The sequence below is a fragment of the Acomys russatus genome, chromosome 19 (assembly GCF_903995435.1).
Source record: "Acomys russatus chromosome 19, mAcoRus1.1, whole genome shotgun sequence".
Classification (NCBI taxonomy): domain Eukaryota; kingdom Metazoa; phylum Chordata; class Mammalia; order Rodentia; family Muridae; genus Acomys; species Acomys russatus.
The window spans coordinates 47,892,921-47,919,501 of record NC_067155.1 but is presented as its reverse complement, the minus strand read 5'-3'; the positions used below and the strand labels follow the sequence as shown (position 1 = coordinate 47,919,501).

The window sequence follows — 26,581 nt, the reverse complement described above, 5'->3', positions numbered from 1 at the left end:
CCCGGGTCACTCTTCCAATAGTTATGCCAGGAAACTTGGGAGATTTGCCACCATACCTGTCCTTGTGACATCAAACACTTCATGCATACCCAGAGGCCACCACTCTGCACATAGGCCTATGACCTGGTGTGTAAACTAGACACCCTAAGAGATGAACAGGAACTCAGAACACAACGAAGCGAGTGGACCGTACTCTGGAATAGGACCAAGCCTGTCTGTATTCCCAGTGGCAAACCCGTGCGATATACTGGGTCAGAGTGACTCCCAGCTGTGTGGGGTAGAGTGGGACAGTTTGTGAGTGAGGCTAGGAATGGCCATCTGCTCACTTATCAGTGACTTCTGGGGTCTCTGCTGGCATCCTCGGACCTCGACTAACCGTGGGTAACTGAAAATGTGGACCTGTGTTTGCCGGGAAGCGGCTGACCGCTGGGTCTCCCTCTCTACCATGCTCAGGAGTGAGACTTAAAGGCATGTGGCCGACGTGTGCTGCCCACCAGAAGCTTAGCCAGGCATTAGTCACAGTCCCAGGCCAGCAGGAAAGGACGCGGGGCTGGTACCTCAACGTCCACGTTGGGGGAGCTTTCCCTCGGATCGTAGTCGTAGAGCGCCACCGTCCTCCGCGTGGGCACAGAGTGGCCCCGGCCACGTCTTCTACTTCTCTCTGCAAGTCCACAAGGTCTGACTGTGAATGTCCCCAAATCAGTGGTAGCCCTACTCGGCACCCAGAAGAGTGGGCGCAACTTGCTAATGTCTCCAGCTTGGGCCAACTGTTTCAGCCTCCAGTGGCCTTGTGCCCACCATACTATGGGCGCTCCATCAGATAAGGGACCTCCTCCCAAAAACTGAATCGAAGTGGTCTCAGGCACCACGTGGTTATGGCCTGGGGAGGCCTAGCAGGCACCATGAGGTTCTGGGAAAGAGTCACAGCTATCCTTTGAACTGAAACCTTACTTCCTGGAAAGAAGATGGAGGCTTTTTTTTTTTTCTTTTTCTTTTTCTTTTTTTTGGTTTTTCGAGACAGGGTTTCTCTATGCTATCTTGGCTGTCCTGGACTCACTTTGTAGACCAGGCTGGCCTCGAGCTCACAGCAATCCACCTGCCTTTGCCTCTTGAGTGCTGGGATTAAAGGCATGCGCCACCACGCCTAGCAGACAGAGGCTCTTAAGACTCAGGAAACTAAGGAAACTTACAAAGATCAGGACACTCAGAAATTTACAAGACTCACAAGGCTCCTTCCCTAGCTTCTAAAGCTAGAGAATGAGACTTCAGTAGAGTCGCCTGCTAGGTGGGCAGGAGCTCCAGGGGTAGTTTTGGTGAGTCATCACCCATACTGGGCTGACATCTTTTTGATGCTGCAGCTGCCTTTGAGTCACCCAGAGTGACATGGCCAGGTGGCAGCCTCGAATCACCAAAGGCAAGGTGAATACAGTTACCATTACAGACAACACAAGGAAAACAGTGACTCCAATGGTCTTACTTTGGGGACAGACTAATTAATCATGGCCTATCAACCAGTTTCCACACTTGAGCCAAGTACCAATCTAAAGCAGGTCCCGTGAGGAAGGGCCATGTTACAACACTGATGGGTTTTCTGTTAGCCTTCCTCCCATCCTCCCCAGAGAGACCGATGGCATTTTATTAATGTAACTAACTGTACACTGGGGAGGAGAAACATCAACATGGAGGATTTGCCTCCATCAGAATGGCCTGTGAGCAAGTCTGTGGGGCCTTTATATTTTGACTGATGAGATGATTAATGTAGGAGTGGAGGACAACCCTATGAGGGCAGTGCCACTCCCCCTCCTCTCCCCCCACACCCCGGCCCAAGGGCAGGTAGCTCTAGGTTGTAAAGACTGAGCAAGCTAGTAGGCAGCAATCCTCCATGGTCTGTGCCTTAGTTCCTGCCACAGCTTCCCTCATTGATGGTCCCTAAGGCGAAATGAGCCCTTTCCCTCCCCAAGTTGCTTTTGGTCCAAATGTTTTATCAACAGAAAACAAGCTAGAACAAGAAGCTAAGACTTTTAGTTCTACTTTTCCTGTCCATGCACAAATACTAGGGTATGAGAAGGTTCCTAAAGTGCACAGGTGTACTGCAGCACTGGTATGCAGAGTGAGTTTTACCCAACGATAATGGATAGCAAATCCTCCTGAGAACTGGGCACTCAGAGGCGCTGCGTGGCCTGTGCTTCTGGGAGCTGCAGCTGCTCCCTGCTATGGTCTGTTGCAAAGTGCAAATGCAGCCTGAGGGACCACACTCACCTATTTTCTCCACAGGTGTATTCAGGGGGAGGAAGCCTTGTCTCAGCAGCTGGTCCATCATCTCCTCATCATCCGCGTGGATCTCGGAGACCATGTTACAGGGAATGAGGCCAAGCCGGGCGCAGGTCTCTCCACGGTAGAAGCCATCTGCGTCTTTGTCTCCGTATACCTGGAGTCACAGGAGATGTCAGACCATTCTGATAGGGTGGCTCAGCCATCCATCAGCCCCAATGACAGCAGAGTCACCTAAAGTCAAAACTACTTAGAACACACTTTTCAAACCCCACCTATTTAGTTACAGGCCTGCTGGACCTGTAGCCATGGCTCCTTGCCTCTTCTGCCCTCCCCCTTTGTTGGCATGCCTGCTTGAGGTTCAGGCGTCAGACACTGAAACCACTGCTTTTCAAATTCAGGGTCTGTGCGCACAGGCTCAGACTGACCATGTCATGCACAGGCCACACCTAGGTGTGTAGGCACAGGTATGTGCACAATCCTATAAGGCAGACAGGTGAAGGCAGTGCCCCTTTTCCTAGGTGAATTATATGCAATGCTTGTCCTGTGTTCAAGGCTTTCACAGCCCTGGACCGTCTCCTCTAGCAGCCCTTGAGGCCAAAGGGCTACTACTGCCCACGCTTGCATGAGTGCCGCTCCATCCCCGCCATCAGTCTCGGGCCCCCGTCCTGTGGCACCACACCACTACCTTGATGATCTGTCCTTCTTTGAAGGGAAGCTCCTCTTCTGCAGCATCAGGGTTTGGGGACATGGTGAGGGGGTCGTAGTCAAACAGAGCCACAAAGATGCGGGCCGGGAGCTCCTCGGTACCAGGGTCCGTTTCAGACTCGTCATAGAAGTCTGGAGAAAGGCGGTCTCGCCCAGTGTATTCATCTGGAGCATGCAGGGGACAGAGCATGAGGGTCATGTGATGCCTGTGGAGCAATTGCGGGATGGGGGCGCAGCTCACACATGAAGTGAATCTATGAAAAGGTGCAGCCCTGTGTACCCATCTTTGCTGTTTGGGCTCAGCATGGGGCCAGTAATCGGCCACGGAAGCAAGAGACCTGAGTCTGCCAGAAGAGGTGTTGGGTTCCCTCAGAGTGCAGATGTGACTCCCCCATCCCCATGACATGCCTTTTGGGTCCTCAGTGGAACACAAGGCTAAGTACAAGGTTATTTTCCACCCTCATATTTCAGAATTCAACATGGCTGACAGTGCTGTTCTCCCAGTTCTGAATGTTTAAGCAGCAGCAGCAGATACACTTTTCATGGAAGGAAATTAATGCTTTTTCAGTATATAATTGTGATTTTTTTTTTTTGTATCCTAATGTGTGTATCTGTGTGTGCGTGTGCATGTGCCTGTGTGTACAACTTGATATACTGTGAGGTGTGTGGTTGTCTAGCTATACCTGCAAGATGCTCATTGCAGATTCTCTCATGCAGACAGTAAACCCCATAATAACCCTGCCCCTTAAATACGGCCACTTTGCATTTGCCCTTGGATGCCTTTTCAAAAGGATTTATTTCTAATTACGTGCAGATATGTGCATGTGAGCGCAGGTGCCTCAGCGGCGGGAGGCATCAGATCGTCTGTGCCTGTGGGTCTCATGCGGTTTCTAGAATCAAACTCTTCTGAGTCCTCTGGAAGAACAGCAATCCATGTTCTTAAATACTGAGGCACCTCTCTAGCTGTCCCCTACCCTCACCCCATCTAGGACACTTTAATTGGCTCCATTACAGTGCCAACGCTAGACTGTCCTACCGTTCCAGGAGTTGTTGAAAATAAAAATCTGTGTGTGTTTGATACGGGGGAAAGTGTTCTTCAGATACTTTCTATCTATAGCTGCTCCGACCTGAGAATGTGGGACCTGCAAATACAGAGGCCAGTTATGTATGCGCGCATGCGCATGTGTATGGGCATGCACTTCATAGAGAGGGAGACAATAGAGCTGTGGCGCTCAACCTTCTCAGTGCTGCAACCCTTTACTACAAACACTAATAATACTCACAAGGGCAAATCTTAATTTAAAAAAACATGACGTGTATGTGTGTCTCTCTAAATAATATTCAGTAAACTTAAAAACAAAGTATAATAAATATTTTAATACGATGTAATTTATATTAAATATAAATAATAAATAATAAAACATTGTAATAATTAATAACTAATGGCAATTAAAATAATTTTATTGTATTTTATTGATGTAAAATAATATTGATAAATAATATAAAATAATAATAAAATATAATAAAGAAAATGCCCTTTAGGGGCCTGAAAGGCTGGGGTTTTGGGTTGTTTTTTTTTTTTTTTTTTTTACATTGGAATTGATGTTTTTGAAACTACATATCACAATGTGCTGTTTCGTGATGCATTGTTTTGTTTTCCGTGGACCTTTAACCTATTCTTAGAAAAAGATTCTCGACAGGCTGTTAATTTCTTCACTGTGGTTTTGGCAGACAGCAGCCTAAGAACTCTCACAGTCACTCTTACAGCGTGTGTGGAACCCAGGGCAGCTGTGAGACCCCACTTTGGCGATAGCTGGGGTTTGCAAGAGGAACTTAGCCCCCTGTCCCAGGCCCTGGTTAGATAAGTTTCAGCTATAGACATGGCTCAGGGATGGCAACTTCTGGATGTGGCTTTGACCAGCATTTGCTGTCTGGTGAGTTCTCTGTGCTTTTTGGGGTTGCGTTATGTGGCTCCTCTGTGGACAGCAAGCCTCTGGCGTCAGGAGCTGAGTGTGAGCCTAAGGATGGAGGCCTATGGTCAGCCTCCCCTAGAAAATGCTAAGTCCCCTGGGGTACCTAGGAAGGCCTTTACCTAGGAACAACTAATGCACCCGATGTGTGGCAAGTCTCAGCTAAATGTCTGATGTGACCCAAAATGTGCAACTTTTTCTTGGAGGAGATGGGTTCTCTCTTTTGAAGGGCTAGACTTTGTCCAACTAGTTTTCAATTTTCTTTTTTGTTGTTGTTGCTGTTGTTGGTTTTTTGAGACCAGGTTTCTCTGTGTAGTCATGGCTGTCCTACACTCACTTTGTAGACCAGGCTGGCCACAGCAATCCACCTGCCTCTGCCTCCCAAGTGCTGGGATTACAGGCATGTGCCACTATGCCCGGCCTAGTTTTCAATTTTCAATTTTCAACATTTCCTGTGGACATAGGATGCCCCATATCCCCCACAAACCAGGAGGACAGGAAACCATGGAGGAGAGTACAAGTTGATTATTAAGACAAATACCATTATGCTCAGATGGGTGTGGCCATTCATTTTTCAGAAAAGCACCCCCCCAAACCCCACCCCGAGACCTTGCATTAGGCAAAAATCAAGCACAGGGCTGGAGAGATGGCTCAGCAGTTAAGAGCACCATCTGCTCTTCCAGAGGTCCTGAGTTCAATTCCCAGCAAGCACTTGGTGGCTCACAACCATCTACAATGTGATCTGATGCCCCCTTCTGGCATGCAAGTTTACATGCAGGCAGAACACTCATATACATAAAATAAAAATCTTTTTTAAAAAATATCAAGCATGATTAAATGTCTTTGGAAACAGGAAGCCAACTAGTGACCTGGCACCGTTAGGCATGGGGCTGAGGAACCTGTCTTTTCAAATTGTACAGAATATGCATTACTTAGTATTAGTACTACTTAATACTTACTTAATAAAGATGCATAAATAACCACATAATAGCCACAATTATTTTACTTGGTTGTGGCTCCATTGTCTATTAAAAATATGCCCAGGAAAATATGATATGAAGATTCCATTACCATGAGGAAAGAAAGAAATGATGCTTTGAATATAACAGGTTTTTAAAGTACTAATTGCTAATATTTTTTTGCTTTTCACTTAATATGTATATATGTGCACTGTGCATATGTGGATACCAGAAGAGGGCATCAGATCCCCTAGAAGTTACAGGTGGCTGTGAACTGCCGGGTGGGTCCTAGGAAGTGAACCCAGGTCTTCTGCAAGAGCAGCAACTGCTCATAGCCACTGAGTGAGCCTCTCTCCAGACTCTACGTGCTACTGTCTTAGCATGAAAGGAGAGTCAAAGACCAGAGGAACATGCCTTCCTGCCCCCTGCCCTGACTCCTTGGCCCACCTCCCTGGTGTTCTTCCTGGGGAGTGGCAGACCTATCACAGGGACGTTTTCCTCTGTGTGCTCAGGCACGGAGGTTTGTCCTTCCCTCACACAGGCACCCCACGCCAAGTTCTGGGTTAAAGTTAATGGTTTTTCACAGGTCTTGGAGTGCTACAAGAACTAAGACGAGGTAAAGGGAGCTGGCATGGGCGCTGCTGCTCTTTCAAGTGTTAGTATGAAGGGTGTGATCTGCGTTACACAGCATCTCTCTCCCTCTCTCTCTCTCTCTCCTCTCTCTCTCTCTCTCTCTCTCTCTCTCTCTCCTCTTCTCTCCTCTCTCTCTCCTCTCCCTCCTCTCTCTCTCTCTCGCTCTCTCTCTCTCTCTCATCTCTCTCTCTCTCTCTCTCCTCGTCCATCTCTCTCTCTCTCTCTCTCTCTCTCTTGGACCAGTCACATGCCTGAAGCTTCTTTTGTTCTTCGCCTAAGAACCCAGACAAAACTCCCATGAGATTCAATGACAAAGGTACCAGCCAAGACAGTGAAGGCTGTGCCCAGCTCTTAGGGACAAGGACACCTGACGTGTCTATGGACATGGAATGTCCCTGCCTTCTTGGTCAGTCTCTGACTTGCTGTGGTAGTAGCATTAAGTTCCTGGTGTTGAGAGACTGGAATAGGAGCCCCACCCTACCTCCACTAATGACATATATCTCACTGCCCATAGTAGCATCCTCTCCTGTTTATGGTGTCTCTGCTGAGGGAGTGGAGACTGGACAGTCAACTTGGCTAGCAGAGCATGAGGAGGCCCGCCAGTGGGCCAGCCCTGGCTCTCAGAACCTACTGAATGGGACAGCCCAAACCTGTTTCTGCTCATTCTGTCAGGGTTGGTTGGCCAGGCACTAGGACCAGAGCACAGAGCCCCGTGTTGATCTGCCATGTTGGGGTCTGTGACTTTTTGAATCTGGCCGCACAACCCTTGCTATCTTTTGTTTCATGACAAACAAATTTTGTTGGTAGTTGTTGGGTGGATTTTGGTGTGTGTGTGTGGGCTATCTCTTTTAGGGTCTTTTGTCGATGTGAGTGTGGGGATGGATTCCGAGGCCTCACCCTCCACCAGTTAAACCTCATCTCCAGCTGGTAGCACAAGCAGCTGTGTATGTCTAACATTCCATGGCATCTTTACTGGTAGAACAGATGCTTGGTAGAGATTGTAGAAGATGCAAAAGAAAATGCTTTGGTGCCCACTGAAGGAGGAAGGCATCTAGAAGGGATTCTTACTGCTGTCTGGATTGCTCTTGGGCTTGGGGGAAGAACAGTATTCCAAAACCTCCTGCCTGCTGTAATCCGAATCCTTTCCAATTGGGGTCACCAGAGCAGGTTTCCTTCAGCTCTGAAATGTTGACCTTGGTATTGTCCCTAGTAATCCCTGTGTGTGTGTGTGTGTGTGTGTGTGTGTGTGTGTGTGTGTGTGTGTGTGTGTGTATTTCACAAAAGGTTTATTTGGCTCCTCCCCATCCCTGTTACTTCATGAACACCATCTCTTAGAATAACTGTCCCCGTGACTCCACGTCAATGGCTGCGGCAGCCCCCCTGACCTGTGACCACCCTTAGTACCAGTGGATGACAACAACCCAGGTGTCATCAACACCTGGCCCAGGTGTCGTGAAGTAGGTGAAGAGAACGGGATCGGAATGGACGGGGAGAGGAAGGAGTGGTGTGGATAGGAAACATGCCCTGGAGAAACTCCCAGGTTCCAGATGTTCCCAAGACCCGCATCAGTGTGGCCTGTACACGCAGAGGACCCTGCACACTTGGAGCTCACCTGGATACTTTGGGTATACAGTCAACCCAGTGACTCTCTCTCCTCAGGGAATTGCTAGAGCACACTCTAGAGCATGTCTATGGTGGTAGAAAGGGAGGACTTCGCAGAAGGAACTGCGTTCTCCGCATGGGGATGTGGGAGGCGCCATCCCAACGGCTGGGGTTGGTGGAGGAGGAGGAGAAAGGATAAAGCCAGTCGATACAGAATGTTCTTCTCTCTCTCTCCTGCTCCTCCTCTCTCTGTCTCCTTCCTCACATGGATGGCTATCATGAGGTGAGCCTCACTTTCTCTTCCCTCACACCCATGGTGGACTGAACCCTGATACTATGAGGCATGTTGTCCTTTTTCTCCTCAGTTGCTTTTCTCAGGCATTTGTCACAGGGACCTGAAGTCCTAAGATGTGATCCCTGAACTGTTTTTAAACAGGTGGTGGACAGGAAGTAAGTGATACCAATCAGGCCACTGACCAATGGATGGCGCCATTGTCGGCCGGTGCCTCTGAGGACCTCCGCCGCCGTGTGGATACCTTCGGCTCACATGATCCATCCGGTCTGCTCGTCCCATCAAAGCAGAGTTTCCTAAAATCTAGACCCAGAAGAACACTGTGGTTAGACAGGGTCAGCCTCGGAAGGCATGGAGGAGTTCAAGCCAAATCAATCCGGATTGGAAGCAGAAGCGCTAAAGGCAACTAAACGTAGCTTTTAACTGAAAGGTTAGCTGAGTGACCTGGGGAGAAGGCAGCCGGGCCCAGGACCCCGCTTTCTACATCCGGGTCCCTTCTGGACACACCACAGTGGGGCTGGTAGTAATAACGAGTCATAGGAGGAAGCTTTGGGTTGACGCTCATGAAGCCAAATCCTTTGAACCAAATTGACTATGGCTTACAGCTCAGGCTCCATTTCAGGTTAAGTCTTCTTCTGGTTTTGTTGTCCACCCCCAATTGTCACTAGCAGAGACACACTGCCATAGTTCCCAAAGTCCATCACAGACAGAAGGGGTAGAGAGGGTTCTGGACACTCAGGGAAGTGCCTGTGTGTTTTCAGCCTTCATCGTGCTCCGTGGTTAACCTGGGCCTGTCTAGAGCTATCTACTTCTCGTTTGGACTGGAGGTCAGGACTGACTAACAGAGAAGCAGATCGCTACAAAGCAGGCTGAGGGAAGCCACTCTCAGGAGCCGGGGTCTATGAGCCTATAGCTATGGGTGAGACTGGGAGACGTGGGGTGCAGCCAGCGCCTGGAGTGGACAAATCATAGAATGCATAGCTCAGAAGAAGGCTTGCTGCCATGCTGGGGCCCACCTGTGTGACCAATGACAGTTGAGCAGGGGGTGGGAGGGGGGTTGTTGCAGAAAGGATACAATTACAGAGATGAATGAAGCCTTGGATGAACCCCTGGTGTGTGGTAGACACGGGGTGGGGGGCAAGATTGGGGTAAGGAAAACACTGGATACAAATTACAAAAATGGGTTTCTTCCCTAGTTATTCTCCATATTTTTAAACACTTACAGATGAAAGCCAAAAGGGGAAGGAAAAAAAAAAAAAAAACCCTTAAAAAGCCGAAACAACAAAGACAAAAAGCCTTTCATCATATCAGGAGTCCTCCGTGAGCCCATAAGGATCATTTTTTGGGGTGGGATGGGGGAGTGTGTGTTTCAGTTCAGCTAACCCTTAATTAAAACTTAGATTCAGTTGTCCTTTAAGTAAAGCAGCCGTAACCATCGCTGATTCTGTGGGGAGACTGTTTATTCCAAAGCAAGGGAACCTTCCAGATGGTGAAGCAATTGGGAAGCGATGGGACTGAAGGAATTAAAAAAAAAAAAAATGCAGGGAGAACCAAAGAGAGCGGCATTGAGAGTCCCCCGGATGCCCGCCAAAACCCGAACCAAAGGCAGAAACCAACAAAAGGATGAGCACGGATTGGTTTGGCAAGCGCGCGGGGAGGATGGTTACTTGACACACCAAAGGGCCGTCTGCCACTTGGGGAGGAGACTGTGCGAGGCGCTCAGCTGCCCTACTGTTGGGCATGGCTGAGCTTTTCCTCCAGACACCCCGAAAATCGTCGTGGTCGCTGGCCTCGTCCCAGCCATCCCTCCTGGGCATGGGCCTCTCCGGGCTGGGCTGGGTGTCATCGCTCCTGATCACGTCACTGAGGTCCACCTGCTCCCCAAAGTCCTCTTCGATGCTGCTCTGTCGGGTCAGCGTCCGCCTCCGGGCCAGCAGGGGCCTTGGGCTTCTCCTACAGGGACAGTGACCAGGGCCTGGACTGCACTTGGCCGAGGTGCTCCTGAAACTAAATCGAGACTCCTCCTCCTCACTGCCACAGTCCAAACCACTGTCCGGGCTCCTGGTGGCCGAGCGGCTGAACCGACAGCCTCTGTCTTCCAGAAAGAGATCCTCCATATGGATGCCTGGGCCCCTGTGCTCTGCAGGGAACCAGGATCCTTGTAGGACTGGATGTCCCCAACAGGACCGCACTGGCCCACGCTCCATGGCCAACAAGGCCCTGGCTCTGGAGGACCCCATGCCCTGCCTGAGCAGCGGCTCGCCATGCTCCGTGTCCTCCTCAGCTACCTCGGGGATACTGAACAGTCTCTTACTGCGATGGGGCTGTTGGGGGAACTCGGGCTGCTCCAGGAAAGCGCCTTCCAAGCTCCTAGCCTTATGGCATTCCTTGGGGACAGCATGTGTGAGAGAGCGGTTGTATGGCCAGACATGAGGCGGTGGAGGAAGGAGAGAAAACACACACAGAATTAGTCTTGGCAGCGAGGCGGTGGGGGCAGCATGAGACAGCCTCTGCTCATGGGGACAGGCGGCATGCCTGCTGGGGCTCTTGGGATGGAGCAAATGGGTCACGTTGTGGGTGCAGAGCAGAAAGTGGGGGACAGCACACAGACGAGCCAGCAGGACGGACGGACGGACGTCAGGAGCAGACGCCATGCGGGTGAGCCACAGGGATAAAGGGTGGCCTAGACAGGAGGAAACAATGCTCCCAGGCTCAAGCCTGGTCCTGTGCTGAACAGATAACCAGAGTGGTGGCAGGAATTTGTCTGCCACCATGGCTGATTCCCTGTAGCCCATGGATAACCACCTTTGACTGCCAAGTATAGGGGGAAGTGGCCTCACATTGTCCCTGTCTAGTCTTCTGGACAGTTTCCTTCCCAGCTCTTAGCTGACCATTTTCCCATTCCCTCAGCTAAAGCAATAGCCCTAGGAGAAGCTTGGCCCTTTAGGACACACTTGTAAGCTAGTGAAGGTTGCCAAACTTCAAGTGCCTACTTGGTGCCTATAGAGGGCCAAGGTCCTCTGCCTTCACACCTGAGATTTACCACATCTGGTCCACGGGGGTCTCAGCACCTAGCACAGAGCTGGCCACTCTTGAGGTCACTACATAAACATTCCTGCATTCCGGCTTTGGCTTGCATCTCCACATGCACCATCTCCTGCCAGATCCTGCCTTCCGCCTTTGTCTCCATCCAAAAAGCATATTGTGATGCTAACCACTGCTCTATGCTCTCCTTTCAGGGAGATGTGGCTGACCCTAGGAAAGCTCTTCATATCCCCTGCTGAGATCTGGGGGGGTGCTTCTTATGATGGGTGACCTTGAGGGCCTTGCCAGCTGCCTCCCCCACCCCCACTGGTCTGTGGACACCTAGTATAGTATACTGTCTTCTTCTGCCACTACCCATGAGTGCGTGGGCCCAGGATCTGTTAACTTATAGTGCCACCATCAAGGATTTGGGGTTTGGGTGTGTTGAGCACTATGAGGGTGAAGAATGACAGCTGAAAAAGAGGGTAACACAGGGTAGGCGGGTGAGCCAGGCCAGTCGGGGAAGAAGGGTTCCGTGCTCTGGTCCCCTCAGGAAACCTGGCACTTAGCCAGTCATTGCCATGTGTGACTGTGGGTCCACAGCTCCCAACTCCCCTTGGCAGCTGATTGGGAGAGTCTTGAAACCCATGCCCATAAGAAGCCCTGTGGGTGAAATGGCACACACCTGTGGCTCCCCTGACCCCCACACTGCTCCCTAGAACACTGCTTCACAATGCCCTTAGTTTGTTAAGCAGCTCTTGGGAGGCAACTTCTAAAAGGAGTGTCTGGAAGGTGGGAAACACAGGTGTATGCCTAACCCACCTCACCCACGAGCACTTCTGGGTGGCTATTGCTCTGGAGCACAGCCTAGGGGCAGGTAAGTATCTCAGATTCAGGAGAGGGCTGTGTGGAACCCACTGGGGAAGAGGCACGGGGAACAATGTGAGCCATCACCATGCAGGGCCACATAGAGGTCCCCAAAGCCCCTCCAGGGACCTTTGTGGGGGAAATGTCCATACGGTCTCCATCAAGGCCCCAAGTGGACAGCAATAATGCATGCTGCCTTCTGCCCACCAACAGTGCAGGATGATACACAGCAGCAGAAATACAACCCGCAGGCTTCTTGTCCCACCTACCCAGCCATCTTTATGAAGTAGCTACCCTTCTTCCTCAGGGACCATCTCCTGGGATGGGGCTCCTGGGATGGACCTAGGAGTGTGCTGTCCTCCTCTGGACCCAGCTATCTGGCTGTAGCCCACAGGGTCTCTCTTCTCACACAATTCTGCGGGGCTCAGCCCCGCACTGTCAGTTCAGTGCTAGCCGGGAAGCTGCCCCTGCTGTCTGAGCATGTCAGGCTTGGGGCAAGTTTTGCTGCTTATAATTCTATTCTCACTACAGTGCTGGCTGCATCCGGGGGTTCCAAATGGATCCCCCAAACTCCTCTTGGCAAAGCAGACAGGGGCGGCCATGAATGCAACCATAGAATCATCTCAGCAAAAAAGGCAGAATGGGACATCTCCCAGATTTGGGGCACCCTGTCATGAGCCCAGTGCTCACCTTGAGGGCGTTGTGAGAGGTACCACTGGGCCGACGTCGGCCCCCATCCTCCAGCTGCATCTCTGAGTATAGCTCTTCCTCATCCTCCTCCATGATGTCCGAAAGGTCTGACCCCCGGCTGCTCTCTGTATGGTACTCATCTCCATGGCAACAGTGGGGCTAGGGTCAAAAGGAACACAGATGGGACTCTTTTCTTTCTTTCTATTTTTATGTGTATGGGTGTTTTGCCTGCATATATGCACACTACATGTGTGCCTGGTGCCTAGGAAGCCCAGAAGAGGGTGTTGGCTCCCCTGGAACTGGAGTTATAGACAGTTGTGAGCTATGTAGGTGCTGGGAATCCAAGCTGGTGACCCAAAAGCGCTATCCTTAATTACCAAGCTATCTTTCCAGCCTCTGATGGGATATCTTGTACCTGCCACAAGCTCCCAGGCTATCCTCCCTGAGTCCTGGACCCATAGTTGCCAATTTGTAGAGCCCATGTAACAAGGCATGTGGGGCACAGTATATACACAGCTTGCCTTGGTGAAGAAAATGAAACCTGACACAACAACATTGTCTGAGCTGCAGAGAGAGGACAGCACAGGTCACCCCACCCTGACAGGCGTAAAGATCCCGGACTCTGACAGAGACAGAGCATGCCACACTGGTAAGTCACATCATATGATGCTCAACTTCTGATCTGTCACTTCTCCAGCTGAACAGAGGCTCAAATCCAACATGGCCAATCTAGATGGCTGAAGGCCAGGGCACCCATGCGCACAGTGTCACACAACGGGGTAGGACAGGGCAAGAGGCCACACTGGGTGACACTGAGGGTTTTAAAAGAACCATTGTAAAGCAAACAAATATACACAGGGATGCACAGACACACAGACTCATCTGCATATATATGTCCACACACACGAATACACATAGGAACATGCTGACATGCATACTTGTCATAACACACATGTAGACACTCTTACAGAAATACATATGCTAACATATATGTCCACACACACGTGCATACACAGCTCCATACACAGGCACATATACACACATGTACAATGATACACAGGAATTCAATCACATATACTCACATAGTGAGCACATTTGTACATACACAATATGTGAGCACATGAATAAACACACTCATGTACATACATACCAAACAGACAAGTAGACATGCATATGCATACACACACACACACACACACACACACACACACACACACACACACACAAACATACACAGAGTTACATAGAAACACACATGTAGGCCGGGCATGGTGGTGCATGCCTTTAATCCCAGCACTCGAGGGGCAAAGGCAGCTGGATCTCTGTGAGTTCGAGGCCAGCCTGGTCTACAAAGTGAGTCCAGGATAGCCAAAGCTAACACAGAGAGACCCTGTCTCGAAAAACAAACAAAAAACAAAAAAAAGAAAAGAAAAAGAAAAAAACAAAAAAAAGAAAGAAAAAAAAGAAACACACATGTGCACTTATATAGACACACAGGAAGAGTTTCTCATGTGCACACATAAGCACACATACACTCACATATTCATGTACACAGGCACACATAATAAGAACACACACAGGAACATACATGTCAACAAGCACCACACACATACGTGTACATGCATAGACAAACAGGAACACATATACACACCGTACACACTAATACATGGGCACATACACTTGAACACACATGCACATACCAAATAAGCACAAGTGAATACACAAACACATGTGCGCATATAAACACACACATGCATGGGCACACACATGTGTATATGAACACACGGGCACACTCCCAAGGCAGGTTGTGGCAACGTCCTCAGGCCTTTAAACTCCTAGGCATCCTGCTAAAGCCTCAGCCAGCCAAGGACTGCTGCGGGGTACATGCTCTCACCTGCTTGCCCAGCTCTGACCCTTTCAGGAAGTCATCCACAGACGTGCCTCTCCTCTTGACCTCAGGAGAGGCATAGCCGTCCTCCTCGTCGGAGTTGGCATACTGCCCAGCACTGCTTTGCTCCAGAAAGAGACTCCTTTTCTCTAACTTGGAAAGAGAAAGGGACAAAGATGAGTGGGCACATGGGGAGGGGCTGAAGGGGGCGGGGCACTGTTGTTATCCTCAGCCCCCAAGTGCTGAAGAGGGCAAGGAGATTCCCAGAGCTACCCTGGAGAAGCTTCTTTCTCTCTCTCTGACACACACACAGTGAGTCTTGCAGCCTCCCGCAGGGCAGATTCATGAAAAATGCCAGGCTGTGACCCCTTAAGCAGGTGACTCTAGGCTGCTGCTGGCAGGTGGTTCCCATGAGGTCCAGACTTCATCTCACCTCTCTTCTCCCTGAGGCCTGGATCACTGTGAGCATCCCTAGAGGGGACCATAGACCTCGGTGGGAACCTTCGTCCTCCAATGCTTACCTCACCTGGCTTTAATTTGGCTGCTCTGAGGCTGCACTGGGATCCTCTGCGCCTCAGCCACAAGCACCACCAAGAGATCCCCAGTGTAGGCCTTGTTCCAGCCTCATGAGCCACAGAGCACCCTTTGTAGTGAGAATTCTGAAAGGTTGGCTTCTTTGAAAAGCACAGAAGTATTATAAGAATATGTGTTCGTTTTAATCCCAGATGTGGGGATGTGGGGCTGCTTCAGACTGTCCGCAGCAGCTGACTATGATTTTCCTTGTGCAATTGCAGAGGCGTGGTTTTGCCAGCTGCAGTTTCTGTGATTGAGTGATGCTTGGAATTCTGGGAACTTTTCAGAGGGTATAGAAATGCTAAGGTCCCTGAGAGGCAGGGTGCAGGGTTGGTGGTTGGTCATTCGTGTGGGGGTCGGGGGAGGGTGGGCTGCAGTTTGTTAGTAGTCATGCTTAAAGAAGAAACAAAGAAGAAATTGGATTCAAGGTTGTCTCTCCCTTTCTCTCCTCTCTCTCCTCTCCTTTTTTTCTCCTACCTAGTGGTAGGGGTGAAATGGGGCATAAAGGGTGGGAAAAAGAAGAATCCATGAAGTAGCAAAGACCAGTTACAAGCACAAAAGAAGAAGAAAGAAATTTAGATTCAAGGATTCTCTCTCTCTCTCTCTCTCTCTCTCTCTCTCTCTCTCTCTCTCTTTCTCTCTCTGCTATCCCTCCTTTCTCCTTCTGTCTCTCCTATCTAGTGATAGGTGATAGGGAGTAAAACCAGGGTGCAGAGGGATAAAGGATGAGAAAAAGAAGAACCCACGAAGTAGCAAAGACCAGCTATACCCTTCATGCAGAGGCCCCAAGTTCATGTGCATGTTGTGTCGGTAGCCATTGCTGAGCAAATCAGGTCTCACAGACAGTCTGATATGATAGGACCCTGGGGTCAGGGTAGTTCTAGGCCCTCATGCAGATACACAGGGCTGAGCACATGTTAGAAAACATCCTGCCAGGCACCTGCAACTCCAATGCTCATCGCTGGCTATGGGTCCTCACTCTCCTGACCTGGGCCCTGGCCAGAGGCAACCTAATGGGAGAGAGTGCCTCAGCCTTGGCAGACAGTCCAAGGGATCCCCATCCTGGTGAGACCCACAGGACAACCTGACACCAAGAGGGTCCTGCCAGTAGGTCCCACTGCCTCCTCGGTGCCACAAACATCTGGGCATCTTGGCAGGTGGATACTTGGGAGAGATGGGAGGGTCCTGGGCCAGTTCAGTCCTGGGTCCTACTTCAAGAGGAGCCCCTTATAGATGGCTTAATAGTGCATATCTCATTGCTCATGTTGGGAGCATGCCCTAACCTCACTCGGTGTCCTCAATTACAATACCTCCCTCCCCTCCCCTGAAGCATACACACACATACTCGGGCTGGAATGTTGCAGTGAAAACAACCACCACCACAACAAAAACCAGCCTTTGCCCAGTTCAGGACAAGTGTCCTAGACTGAGGTCTAGAATATTCTCTAGTAGATCTGTCTCTACCTGCCAGGTCCAGGGACAGGTCCCATCCCACCCCAAGAGTACAGGGACCACCAGCCTGCTAGGAAGACACAACTTACCCTGTTGCTCTCAGCCATCCTCTGTGCAGCTTCACGGGCCATGGCCTTGGCGACGGTGGTCGACACAGGGGCTCCTTGTGGCTGAGGGAGGATCCGGCTAGGTGAGGGTGACCTTCTGCCTGGGCCAGCACTGTGCATGTCAGGTGGTTCCAACATGTGGCCATGTGCAGGGCCAGGTGGCCGGCTCTGCTCCCAGGACTCATCCACTTTGACGTGGGGACCCAGGTGTTGGTCTTTGGTATCCATGTCACTTGCTAATGGCTTTGGTGGGGGAGCAGTCCTCGGGTGGGGGGCTGGAGGCACCAGGAGGTCAGGGGGGATGGCAGCGAGGGCAGAATCCATGGACTCTCCCTGTGCGGACAGGGTGCGCACACTCACAGCCTTAGCCTCCAGGCTCCGCAGCCGGACCAGCTCCACTGCTGTGCCATCTGCTGTGGGGGCTATGACCTCAGCCACCTGCATACAAAGAAAGCCATGTCATGACTGCTAGCATATTTCTGACCCAGGAGTGGCTTCTCCTAAAGCTACATGTCTGGCAGAAGAAGCCAGGCGGTTTCTCAGAGCCCAGGTCTGGTCACCTGCAAATAGAAAACTGCCTAGGTGGCTCTTCACTTGCCAAGAAGTCTGCTAAAACTAGCAAGTCAATCACTGTGTAGGAGCCTGATGCCGGGGAATTCAGAGTTGAATGTCAGTGTTGGGTAGAGCAGGGCATTGCCGAGGGAGGCAAGGAGGATGCAGGACCCAGGTGGGAGCCAAAACAGGATGGGACTTCCTCACTCTCAGACTTGTGACACACAGTCCCCCCGGAGTGAAGGAAGGCCGAGGTGGGATCTCATGTAGGCTGGTGGAGACTTGAGCTGGGAGATCCTCGGTTTCTGCCCCTGAGAATTTACCCCACCCCCACCCCAAGCCTGCCCCGCACAGTAGGGCTTCACACCCCATGCTCACCCTCTGCCCTTTGGCATATACGCCATATCCTGTGACATTTGCTCCATTGGACAGCCCAGTGGGAGTCAGCGCAGGGGGCCTCCAGGAGACCTGAACAGAGGTGGCGGTGGCCCCGGCTTGGACGGTGACATCTTGTGGTGGGGCCGGGGGCCCTGGAAGGAGAGAAGGGACAGATGTTGTCAAAGCATGGTCCTTGGGCTTTTCTTCACTTGGTCTGTCCCACCTGGAAATGAAGCCACCCCTACGATTGTCGTGGAAGAGAGGAAAGTAGAAGCGTGAGTGCTAATGGGAAACTATAGATAGGGAAGACAAGTATTCAGATGGATGCTGGTATTTCCTGGTACTTCCTGGTACTTACTTCCTGGTACTTCCTGGTACTTTCTTCCTGGTACTTCCCAAGGCCTGGCGCTTATTCACCTACATCCAGGAAAGGACCTCACTTTGCCTGTTCTTATGCTCCAACTGAATGGGGCTTCCTCTGCCAAGGGGACTTGGGAGCCAGGCAGCCTTGGATGGTTCCAGAGGAAAGATACCCCTGGCACACCTTTCTTTCCCATCTCTCCTAATCCTTCTCCTCCTGGCTGTTGCCCACACCCCAACCCCAATCTCTCTTCATGTTCATCATCAGACTCTAGAGACAGTTAACCTTTGACCTCACTTATCAAACCATTCTGTGGAACTGGGAAAAGTCAAATCAAAAGAGCCCAGCCCGACCCACATATTGCAAGGGTCCAGACTGGTGGCTTCCTTGCAGGCTGACACCACGTAAACCATGGGAAAGAAAAAAAGAAAAAGAAAAGAAAAATGGTGTCCTGAGCCATCAATTCAGAGAATAAGTAAGTACTGGCCAGGTCTCCAAGCCATTCCCGTGGATGTGGGGGAACCGATCTGCCCTCACATACCAGAGACAGAGTTGGGTTTTTTTTGTTTGTTTGTTTGTTTGTTTGTTTTTTGTTTTGTTTTGTTTTTTCACTCCAGGGCTGTGGTGGAATTCCCCACGTCTTCTTAACTAAGAGTCCAGGTAGCTTTGTTTTGGAAGGAACGTGCGCACGACCTCAAGAGGAAGTCCATACACGTCACAGACCTGGCCAAGGCATCCCAGAGGAGAATGCCACTCATTGGGGGATGTCTACGGGCCAGCCATGCTATGCACTTTGCACGCATGCTTTGTTACTTGGTCCTCACCAGAACATTAGGAATTCTCCACACATCATTTTGTAAGTGAGGAAACAGGCTCAGAAAAGCCACTCCGCTGCCCAGTGTTAGAAGCTGGATCCTTCTCTCCGAAGAGTACCTGGGGCCCGCTGGCACAGATGCACATGATTGCAATGACCAAGGTCTTAGCAACTCAGCCTGGATCACAGAGTCTGTTTTTTCCTGGTGGCTCATGTGTGACCTTTGTCTAAGGAAGATGTGTTCAGAATGAGCGTCAAAAGCCAAAGCCCTTCCATGAGAAGTATTCCAAAGGTGACAGTAGGAATGTGACTCATCACAGGGACAATGACAGGTCAACTGAAGTCAGAATGGCATTCTCAAAAAAACAAATCATCCCGGACCCAATTCCATAAGAAAATATATTTTGAAAAAAGGAAGTTAAATAGTGAGTTATTTGGCCGGGCGCAGTGGTGCACGCTGGTAATCCCAGCACTCGGGAGGTAGAGGTAGGCGGATCTCTGTGAGTTCTAGGCCAGCCCGGTCTACAGAGCAAGTCTGGGACAGCCAAGGCTACACAGAGAAAAATGTGTCTTGAAAAAGCATAATAATAATAATAATAATAATAATAATAATAATAATAATAATAATATAAAAAAGGAAACTCATCTGGGTTAAAAGGAGATAGCAATAGGTGGGAACATGGGCTGCAGAAAAGAAGACAGAACATAGTGTAAATGGCACATGTGTTAAGAAATATAAAAGGCCATTTTCTCAAATTCTTCAAAGAAATCATTATGTGAATAAAGAGAAAAGCAGCGTATTAGGGGTCATGAGCTGTTTGAGCTAAGAAACTGGCTTTGGAAGTGAGGTTGACCTGCTACTGTCTCAGGCCTGAGTGTGTTTGGCTCAACTCGCCTGCCTCTGTGACAGGGAGAAAGAAAAACTGCAAATAGCTAAAGGGATTAAAGGTACTGTGCCCTGTGAACAGGCAGAAGATAAACCATTTCCAGCAACGTTTACTGTATATCTCACAGTATAAAAAAATGTCTGAAGGGGCTGGAGAGATGGCTCAGCGGTTAAGAACACTGACTGCTCTTCCAGAGGTCCTGAGTTCAATTCCCAGCAACAACATGGGGGCTCACAGCCATCTATAATGAGATCTGGTGCTCTCTTCTGGCCTGTGGGTGTATATGTAAGCAGGGCACTGTATACATAATAATAAGTAAATAAATATTAAAAAAAGAAAATAATTTTAAAAAATATTTTTCTTAAAAAAAAATGTCTGAGAAGTGAGAGAGAACCAGGGGCTCACACAGAGAAAATTCAACCTGGAACTCCAGCCAAGCTGCCCCAGTTTCCCCAGTCGACTTCTACTGGATGTTTGCAAGTCCCTTTTTGATGAACTTACTTACCTTTGTCCTTTCTTTAGTCTGGCTCTCCCAGTCACCGTGGCTGGATTGGATGATGTGTTTCTACCTGTCTGTGCTTCTCTCTATCACCTGGCTATACAGTTAACGAACTCACTGAAAATTGAAAGCGCATCTATGGTAATTATTCTACAGACTATGTGTAGAACAGGCGCTTACAGTATTGTGAAAGCAGACTATAGGAAAGCTAAATTAAAAGGGATTGTGTTGTAATTTAAAGCAGTTTATAATATGCTATGTATGTGTGTATAAAAATTAATCTCTGAAGAGTAATACAGTGTGTTATTTCCCATCCACACCCCAAGTCAATTGAAGACAGAGAATAAAGAAGAAAAAAAAAGTCAACCTGTGTCTGGAAAACTCTGTGGTGGTGGCAGGTTGGGGCTGGGGATGGATTTGGTCAGAACACATTGTAAATATATATGAAGGAATAAATACAAAATATGATTTTAAAAAATAGTTGGCCCGAGAGAAGGCAGGAAGAGGTTAACAACAGTGTAAAGAACAGACCGGGCAGGTGCAGAAGAGGTGAAATATAGATTTAAATCAACTCTTATTAATGATGAGAGGTAAAAGAGACAGACATTCCAGTTAAAAAACAGAGGTTATCAGGCTATGGCAACTCAAAGGTCTTGCTGCATGCTACTTATCAGAGGCTCAAAGTATACGGACTCAGAGAATTTGAAAGTAAATGTTGGAAAAATAAATGCATGTAAGTTCTAGCTTAAGAAAGCTACAAACACATGAACATGAGACAAAGTCGGAGACAGAGTGGGTTGTTGGTTATGAGAGAAGGCCATCAGGGAGAGCTCACGCTTTCAAATACATATGCGACTAATAAATGAACCCCAAAATATGTAAAGCAAAAACCAAAGTGAAAAACATTGCCTGTAACTGATGGGTCAAACAAAACTCCTGGAAAAGCTCTTTTAAGTAATCTGACTGCGTTACTGGTATTCCCCAGAGCCACAGGCACTCATTGCTTTAAAATACACTGTGAATATTCACCAGGGCAGAAAATATCCATTCAGCACATTTCAGTATCTCTGGACTCACACAAGAAAAATATGCCCAACCCTGAAACAGTGAAATTGGAAACCAATAACAGTGGTGTGTTTTCTTTTATGACTACCAGATATTTGGAAACTAGCCAGTCTGCTTGTTATGAAGAGCTATGAAGAGTCTGCCTGGATATTCAGAATATACTTAACAACAACGAGAAAAGAACGTGGATGAATAATAAATAAGCTTGTGTGTCTAAAAAACAACAGTTTTCATTTAGTTATCCCAATTTTACCTAGAAAACATAGGCCAGGACAGAAAAGCAAGGTGAAACACGGGATGAATAGAAAAAGGAGGACAATGTGGTGTAAAGCCACAAGATGCAAAACGCAGCCAAGCCAAATACCTTAGCATTGAACCCGTCAACAAAACAACGAATGCATCATAGCTCTCCTTATAAAAGACACACAAACATCAATTTCCAACAGGAATTCAAGAGGAGACATGACTATGGATGTAAAGACACTTAAGGGATAACATAGCCGGCCATGGTGATGCACACCTTTAACCCCAGCACTAGGGAAGCAGAGGCGGGAGGATTCCTGTGAGTTCCAGACCAGCTAGGGCTATTTAGTGAGACCCTGTGGGGGAAATTCCATAAAATACCACAGCTGGCCCATGAAGCCTCAGTTTTACACAAAGAACTCCAGGCAACCAAGGAACGCTAACAGGAGCAGAAATGGTCTTCCCCAAGCAAGAGCACACCAAATGGCTACGCAATACCGAATCGTCAGCCTGAAAACACACACAAACAAGAAACATTATACAGACTGAGCATGCTGTAGTGTGTGTGGGGGGGGACAAGAGAGAGAGAATGCATACATATATGTATATATGTGTATGTATTATGCACATATCTATGTCTCTGTGTGTATGTAAAACATGTAACGTGTAATGGTAATTAATGGAAAAATAGAGGCCATGAAATTGAAAAAGAGCAGGGAGAAGTATATGGGCCAGTTTGGAGGGAGGGTAGAAAATGGACAGGTGATGTAATATTATAGACTTTAAAGGAAAAAAAATGCTCTTAACCCAAACTGACAAATGAGAAGATACAAAAAGCTAAACATCCCTGTGTCTATTAACTACCATAAACCTGAAACTTTCAACATCTCTTCAAAGAAAACAATTGGTCTGCCTGCTCACCACTACATCCAAGTGTTAAAGAGAGATGATTGTGATGAACTAAAAACTACACAGGTAATTGCAGATGACAGGAACTCCCAGTTACTGCATAAGGCCAGCAGAGGCCTGGTAGCCAAACCAAAGGACATTACAAAAATATTTTTTACGTGAATATTCTTCATGAACATGGATGCAAAAATCCCCAGTGAGGTTGGAGGGATGGCTCAGAGGTTAGGTGCACCTGCTGTCCTTCCAGAGGACCTGAGTCCAGTATCCAGCACCCACATCAGGTGGCTCTCAATCACCTGTAACACTGGCTTCTGGGCACCTGATGCACTCTTCTGGATTCCTTGGTAACTGCGCGTGCGCGTGCGTACACACACACACACACACACACACACACACACACACACACACAGACACACATGTACTCACAATTGAAAATAAATCATTTAAAACAAGTCTCATTTAGCCATAAATGCTAAGTTCAACCCTAGAAGCATGATGTTATTTAATATTCAAAAGTAGATAATCACATTAACTGAATAAAGAATAATCATGACTTGATAGATGGAGAGATGACACTTAATGAAAAGTTAATTCAATCTTGATAAAAACTCTGGGCACACTGGGGATAGAAAGAAAGTGTCAAATCCTGATGAAGAGCAATGTTCTATTTTCCTTTCTGTGGTTACTAACAAAAACAATTTGGGTGAGGAATGGGTTTATTTGATTTATACTTCTAGGTCACATCTCATCACTGAGGGAATTCATGGCAGGAACTTGATGCAGAAGCCATGGCAGACAACTGATTACTAGCTTGCTGTTTGTCTCATACTTAGCTAGCCTTCTTATATATACAGCCTAGGACTATATGCCTAGGGAATGGGGCCACCCACAGTGGGCTGAACCCTCTCACACCAACTAACAACCAAGGCAGTCTCCCACAGACATGCCCATCAGCCAATCTGGTCTAATCAATTCCTCAAGGCTCTCCTCCAACATAACTATGGCTGTGTCAAGTTGACAGTTAAAGCTAACTAGAATGTATAGTTCCACAGTGCCTGTGACCAACGGTCAACAATAAACAATTCCACGGTTTTCATTCAGCACAGCAAGAAGCCAGCAACGAGGTGGTCAGCAGAACTCATGAGCTATTGACAATGCTTTCTTACATCAGAACCCTACTGCAAGTAAAGGACTCATTATGGTTACTGTGGGAGACACTGACAGGAACTCTCCCCCTCCTCTCTCATCAAACACCCCCTTTCTCTGGGACTGACGTCACCCTCGCTTCCAAAACATCCCTCCTAGGCAGGCTGCAAAAACAGTCCCATGGTGACAGGACCAATGGGCACTTCTTCACACGTTCCTTTAGGCAGGGACTTGTACACGGATGTGATCAAGTTTTCATGACACACTTGGATTTCTTTCTCAACTTCTCCCTGAGGACAGTCACACTGAGTTGACAGGACACCATTTTTCTTTTATTCTCTTCTTTTTGACATACAAACACCCTCAAGTGTGCATATTTATAACACGCGTGTGTGTCCTGCCTCTGTTTCAGAGGCCTACTAGGGTGCACACAGCAGCCACCAGCATCACAAACGCTCCAGGAGACTAAAGCAGCAGCTCACTGATTTAAGAGTGCTGGGTCCTGTCTATCCAGGGGACCTCCAGGAGCCTGATGTGTCCTGTCCCCAAGGGTACTGGACAGGGTGAAGGGGAGCACACTCTCTCCCAGCTATAGGCAAGAGGCAGAAGAGAGAGAACTTTGCCCTGTGGCAGTTTCAGTAGACTAGTTAATCTTTTGTACCATCCATGGGTTGAGTTGGTTATTTATAATGAACCCCAAGAAAGAAGGGACAGCCTTAGAACTGGGGGCTCTTCGACCCATAACTCCCTTTGTGTGTTGTTGGAGGAGCTATGAGGTGTCGGGTGTGGCTTCGCAGTCCCAGAGGTGGCCTCATCCCCCTCCTGTCTATTAAGGACAGCCCCTGATAGGACCAAGTGCTAAGGGCACGGCCCCAAATGCTCTCCAAGAGCCAAGGCTAAACCCATGAACGGGCACCCATGCTCTGGACATCCCAGGGGATTTGAGGGTTTTTCAAGCATAACACAGACGACGCCTATGGTCACCTCCTCTTGCCTTTCCCTACCCATGCAGGGTGAACCCTGGCATCTTCCCTCATAGACGCCCCCCCATGAGGACATGGCTCACCTGCAGGCAGCGTGGAGAACTCCACGCAGGCTTCCTTCTTCTCCCTCTGTTCCAGAGGCAGCTGCCAGGGCATCTGGTGCGGCTGAGCCAAGACCTTCACCTTGTAGGCCATATTAGGCCTGAGGTTGAAGAATTGATACTTGTACCTGGCTGCCTTCACGACGTCCAGCTCCTCCTCGTTGAGGAAGATGACATGGCTGTAGTTACTGTTGGTAGGCAGCCACGAGAGCTGGGCAGAGATCTGTGTGATGTTGTCCACGCGCAGCTGGGATGGTGCCACTATTACATCCTTGCCCACCAGCAGCGTGCACTGCAGCTCGTCAGAGTTGCCCCGGCTCGTGACACACTGCACGGAGATGCGGTAGGTGCAGGCAGCTGTGTTGAGCTTCTCGATTAGCGCCTTAGTTCTCCTACCCAGGGCGAGGCTCATGCGTGTCTCCTTGTCCACCAGCACGTTATAGCTACTCACGGTGCCCCAGCCAGGTGGCACAGCGGGGGGCTCCCAGCCCACGATGACACTTTTGGCAAGCTGTTTGATAAGGGTGATTTTCCTTGGGTAAGGCACAATGTCTTCTCCGATGTCGTCAATGTTCATGTCCAGAGTCCCCCCACCGTTGTCGGTGATGCCCGAGTCCACATGAGTTGGGGAGTGAAGGTGGAGGATGCTGTCACGCTCCAGGCTGATGCCGGAGTGATTGAGAAGGTTCTGGTCCTGTTCACTCCCCAGAGTACCAGCCAACCGCGACTCATTGTCCTGGATAAAATCCACAAAGTTGGAGGGCACCAAGCCCCTCTGCCCATCCAGAAGCTCTCCTGTTGGATACAAGAACAGACGTGACTCACCACCCTCCATCACTGTGGGCCCCACAGCACTGGCCCATAGCCAGGCATCACAGGACTCCACATCCCTGTCCCCTTCCCCAACACCCTCGTACCCTTTTGTCTGCAATAACCCCAGTTCGGTTTCCTCAATCAGCCCTATGAGAATCTGGGTGTGCACACCAAGCACACTCCAGTAACCAGGCAGCTCTTCAGTAAGGATCAGAAACCCATGCTGACTGAACACCCGGCAATGGGATAGCTCTGGCACACAGTTGGTGCTCAATAAATGCTAGGACAAACGATAGCATTTCTTCATCTCCAAAAGCCATGGATTTGGCATGTTTTTGATCACATGATCATGTGAGTAGGGATGTGAAGGTGACTCCCTACTGACTAAGTCACCAGAGCACCTGTGTTCCTAGAGTCCACCTGATTGGAAATAAAAACACTGGATTGGGTATCTGAGTCATCTTTAAGTTGTGTGGCATCAGTAAATACTATACAGGTGGCTTCTGTAGAGCAACCTAAATACTCACACATTCATTCTCTCTCTCTCTCTCTCTCTCTCTCTCTCTCTCTCTCTCTCTCTCTCTCTGTGTGTGTGTGTGTGTGTGTGTGCTTTTTTATTCTGAATTTCTTACTTTTAATTTTTTTATTTATTTATTCACTTTGCATCCTAATTGTAGCTCCCTCCCTCCTCTCCTCCCAGTCCCATTCTCCCCTCCTATTCTCCCTATCCCCCCTCTCCTACTCCTCAGAAAAGGGGAGTCCCCTGCCTACCCACCCCAGTACATCAAGTCACA

General features: G+C 49.0%; 1 protein-coding gene across 3 annotated transcripts in view; it reads right to left on the bottom strand.

Moving 5' to 3' along the window:
• Positions 1-26,581, bottom strand: part of Rimbp2 (RIMS binding protein 2) — a 61,444-nt gene that overhangs the window by 12,513 nt on the left and 22,350 nt on the right. For 2 of the 3 annotated variants that reach the window (XM_051161415.1, XM_051161416.1), the window contains exons 7-16: positions 24,957-25,769; positions 17,967-18,118; positions 17,019-17,474; positions 14,911-15,057; positions 13,017-13,175; positions 10,112-10,822; positions 8,621-8,738; positions 2,960-3,144; positions 2,260-2,428; positions 558-661 (exon numbers count right to left, since the gene is read on the bottom strand). In XM_051161415.1, the coding sequence (XP_051017372.1) occupies positions 558-661; positions 2,260-2,428; positions 2,960-3,144; positions 8,621-8,738; positions 10,112-10,822; positions 13,017-13,175; positions 14,911-15,057; positions 17,019-17,474; positions 17,967-18,118; positions 24,957-25,769 (3,014 nt within the window). The remainder of the gene's footprint in view (positions 1-557; positions 662-2,259; positions 2,429-2,959; positions 3,145-8,620; positions 8,739-10,111; positions 10,823-13,016; positions 13,176-14,910; positions 15,058-17,018; positions 17,475-17,966; positions 18,119-24,956; positions 25,770-26,581) is intronic. The other variant, XM_051161417.1, reaches the window with a different exon arrangement.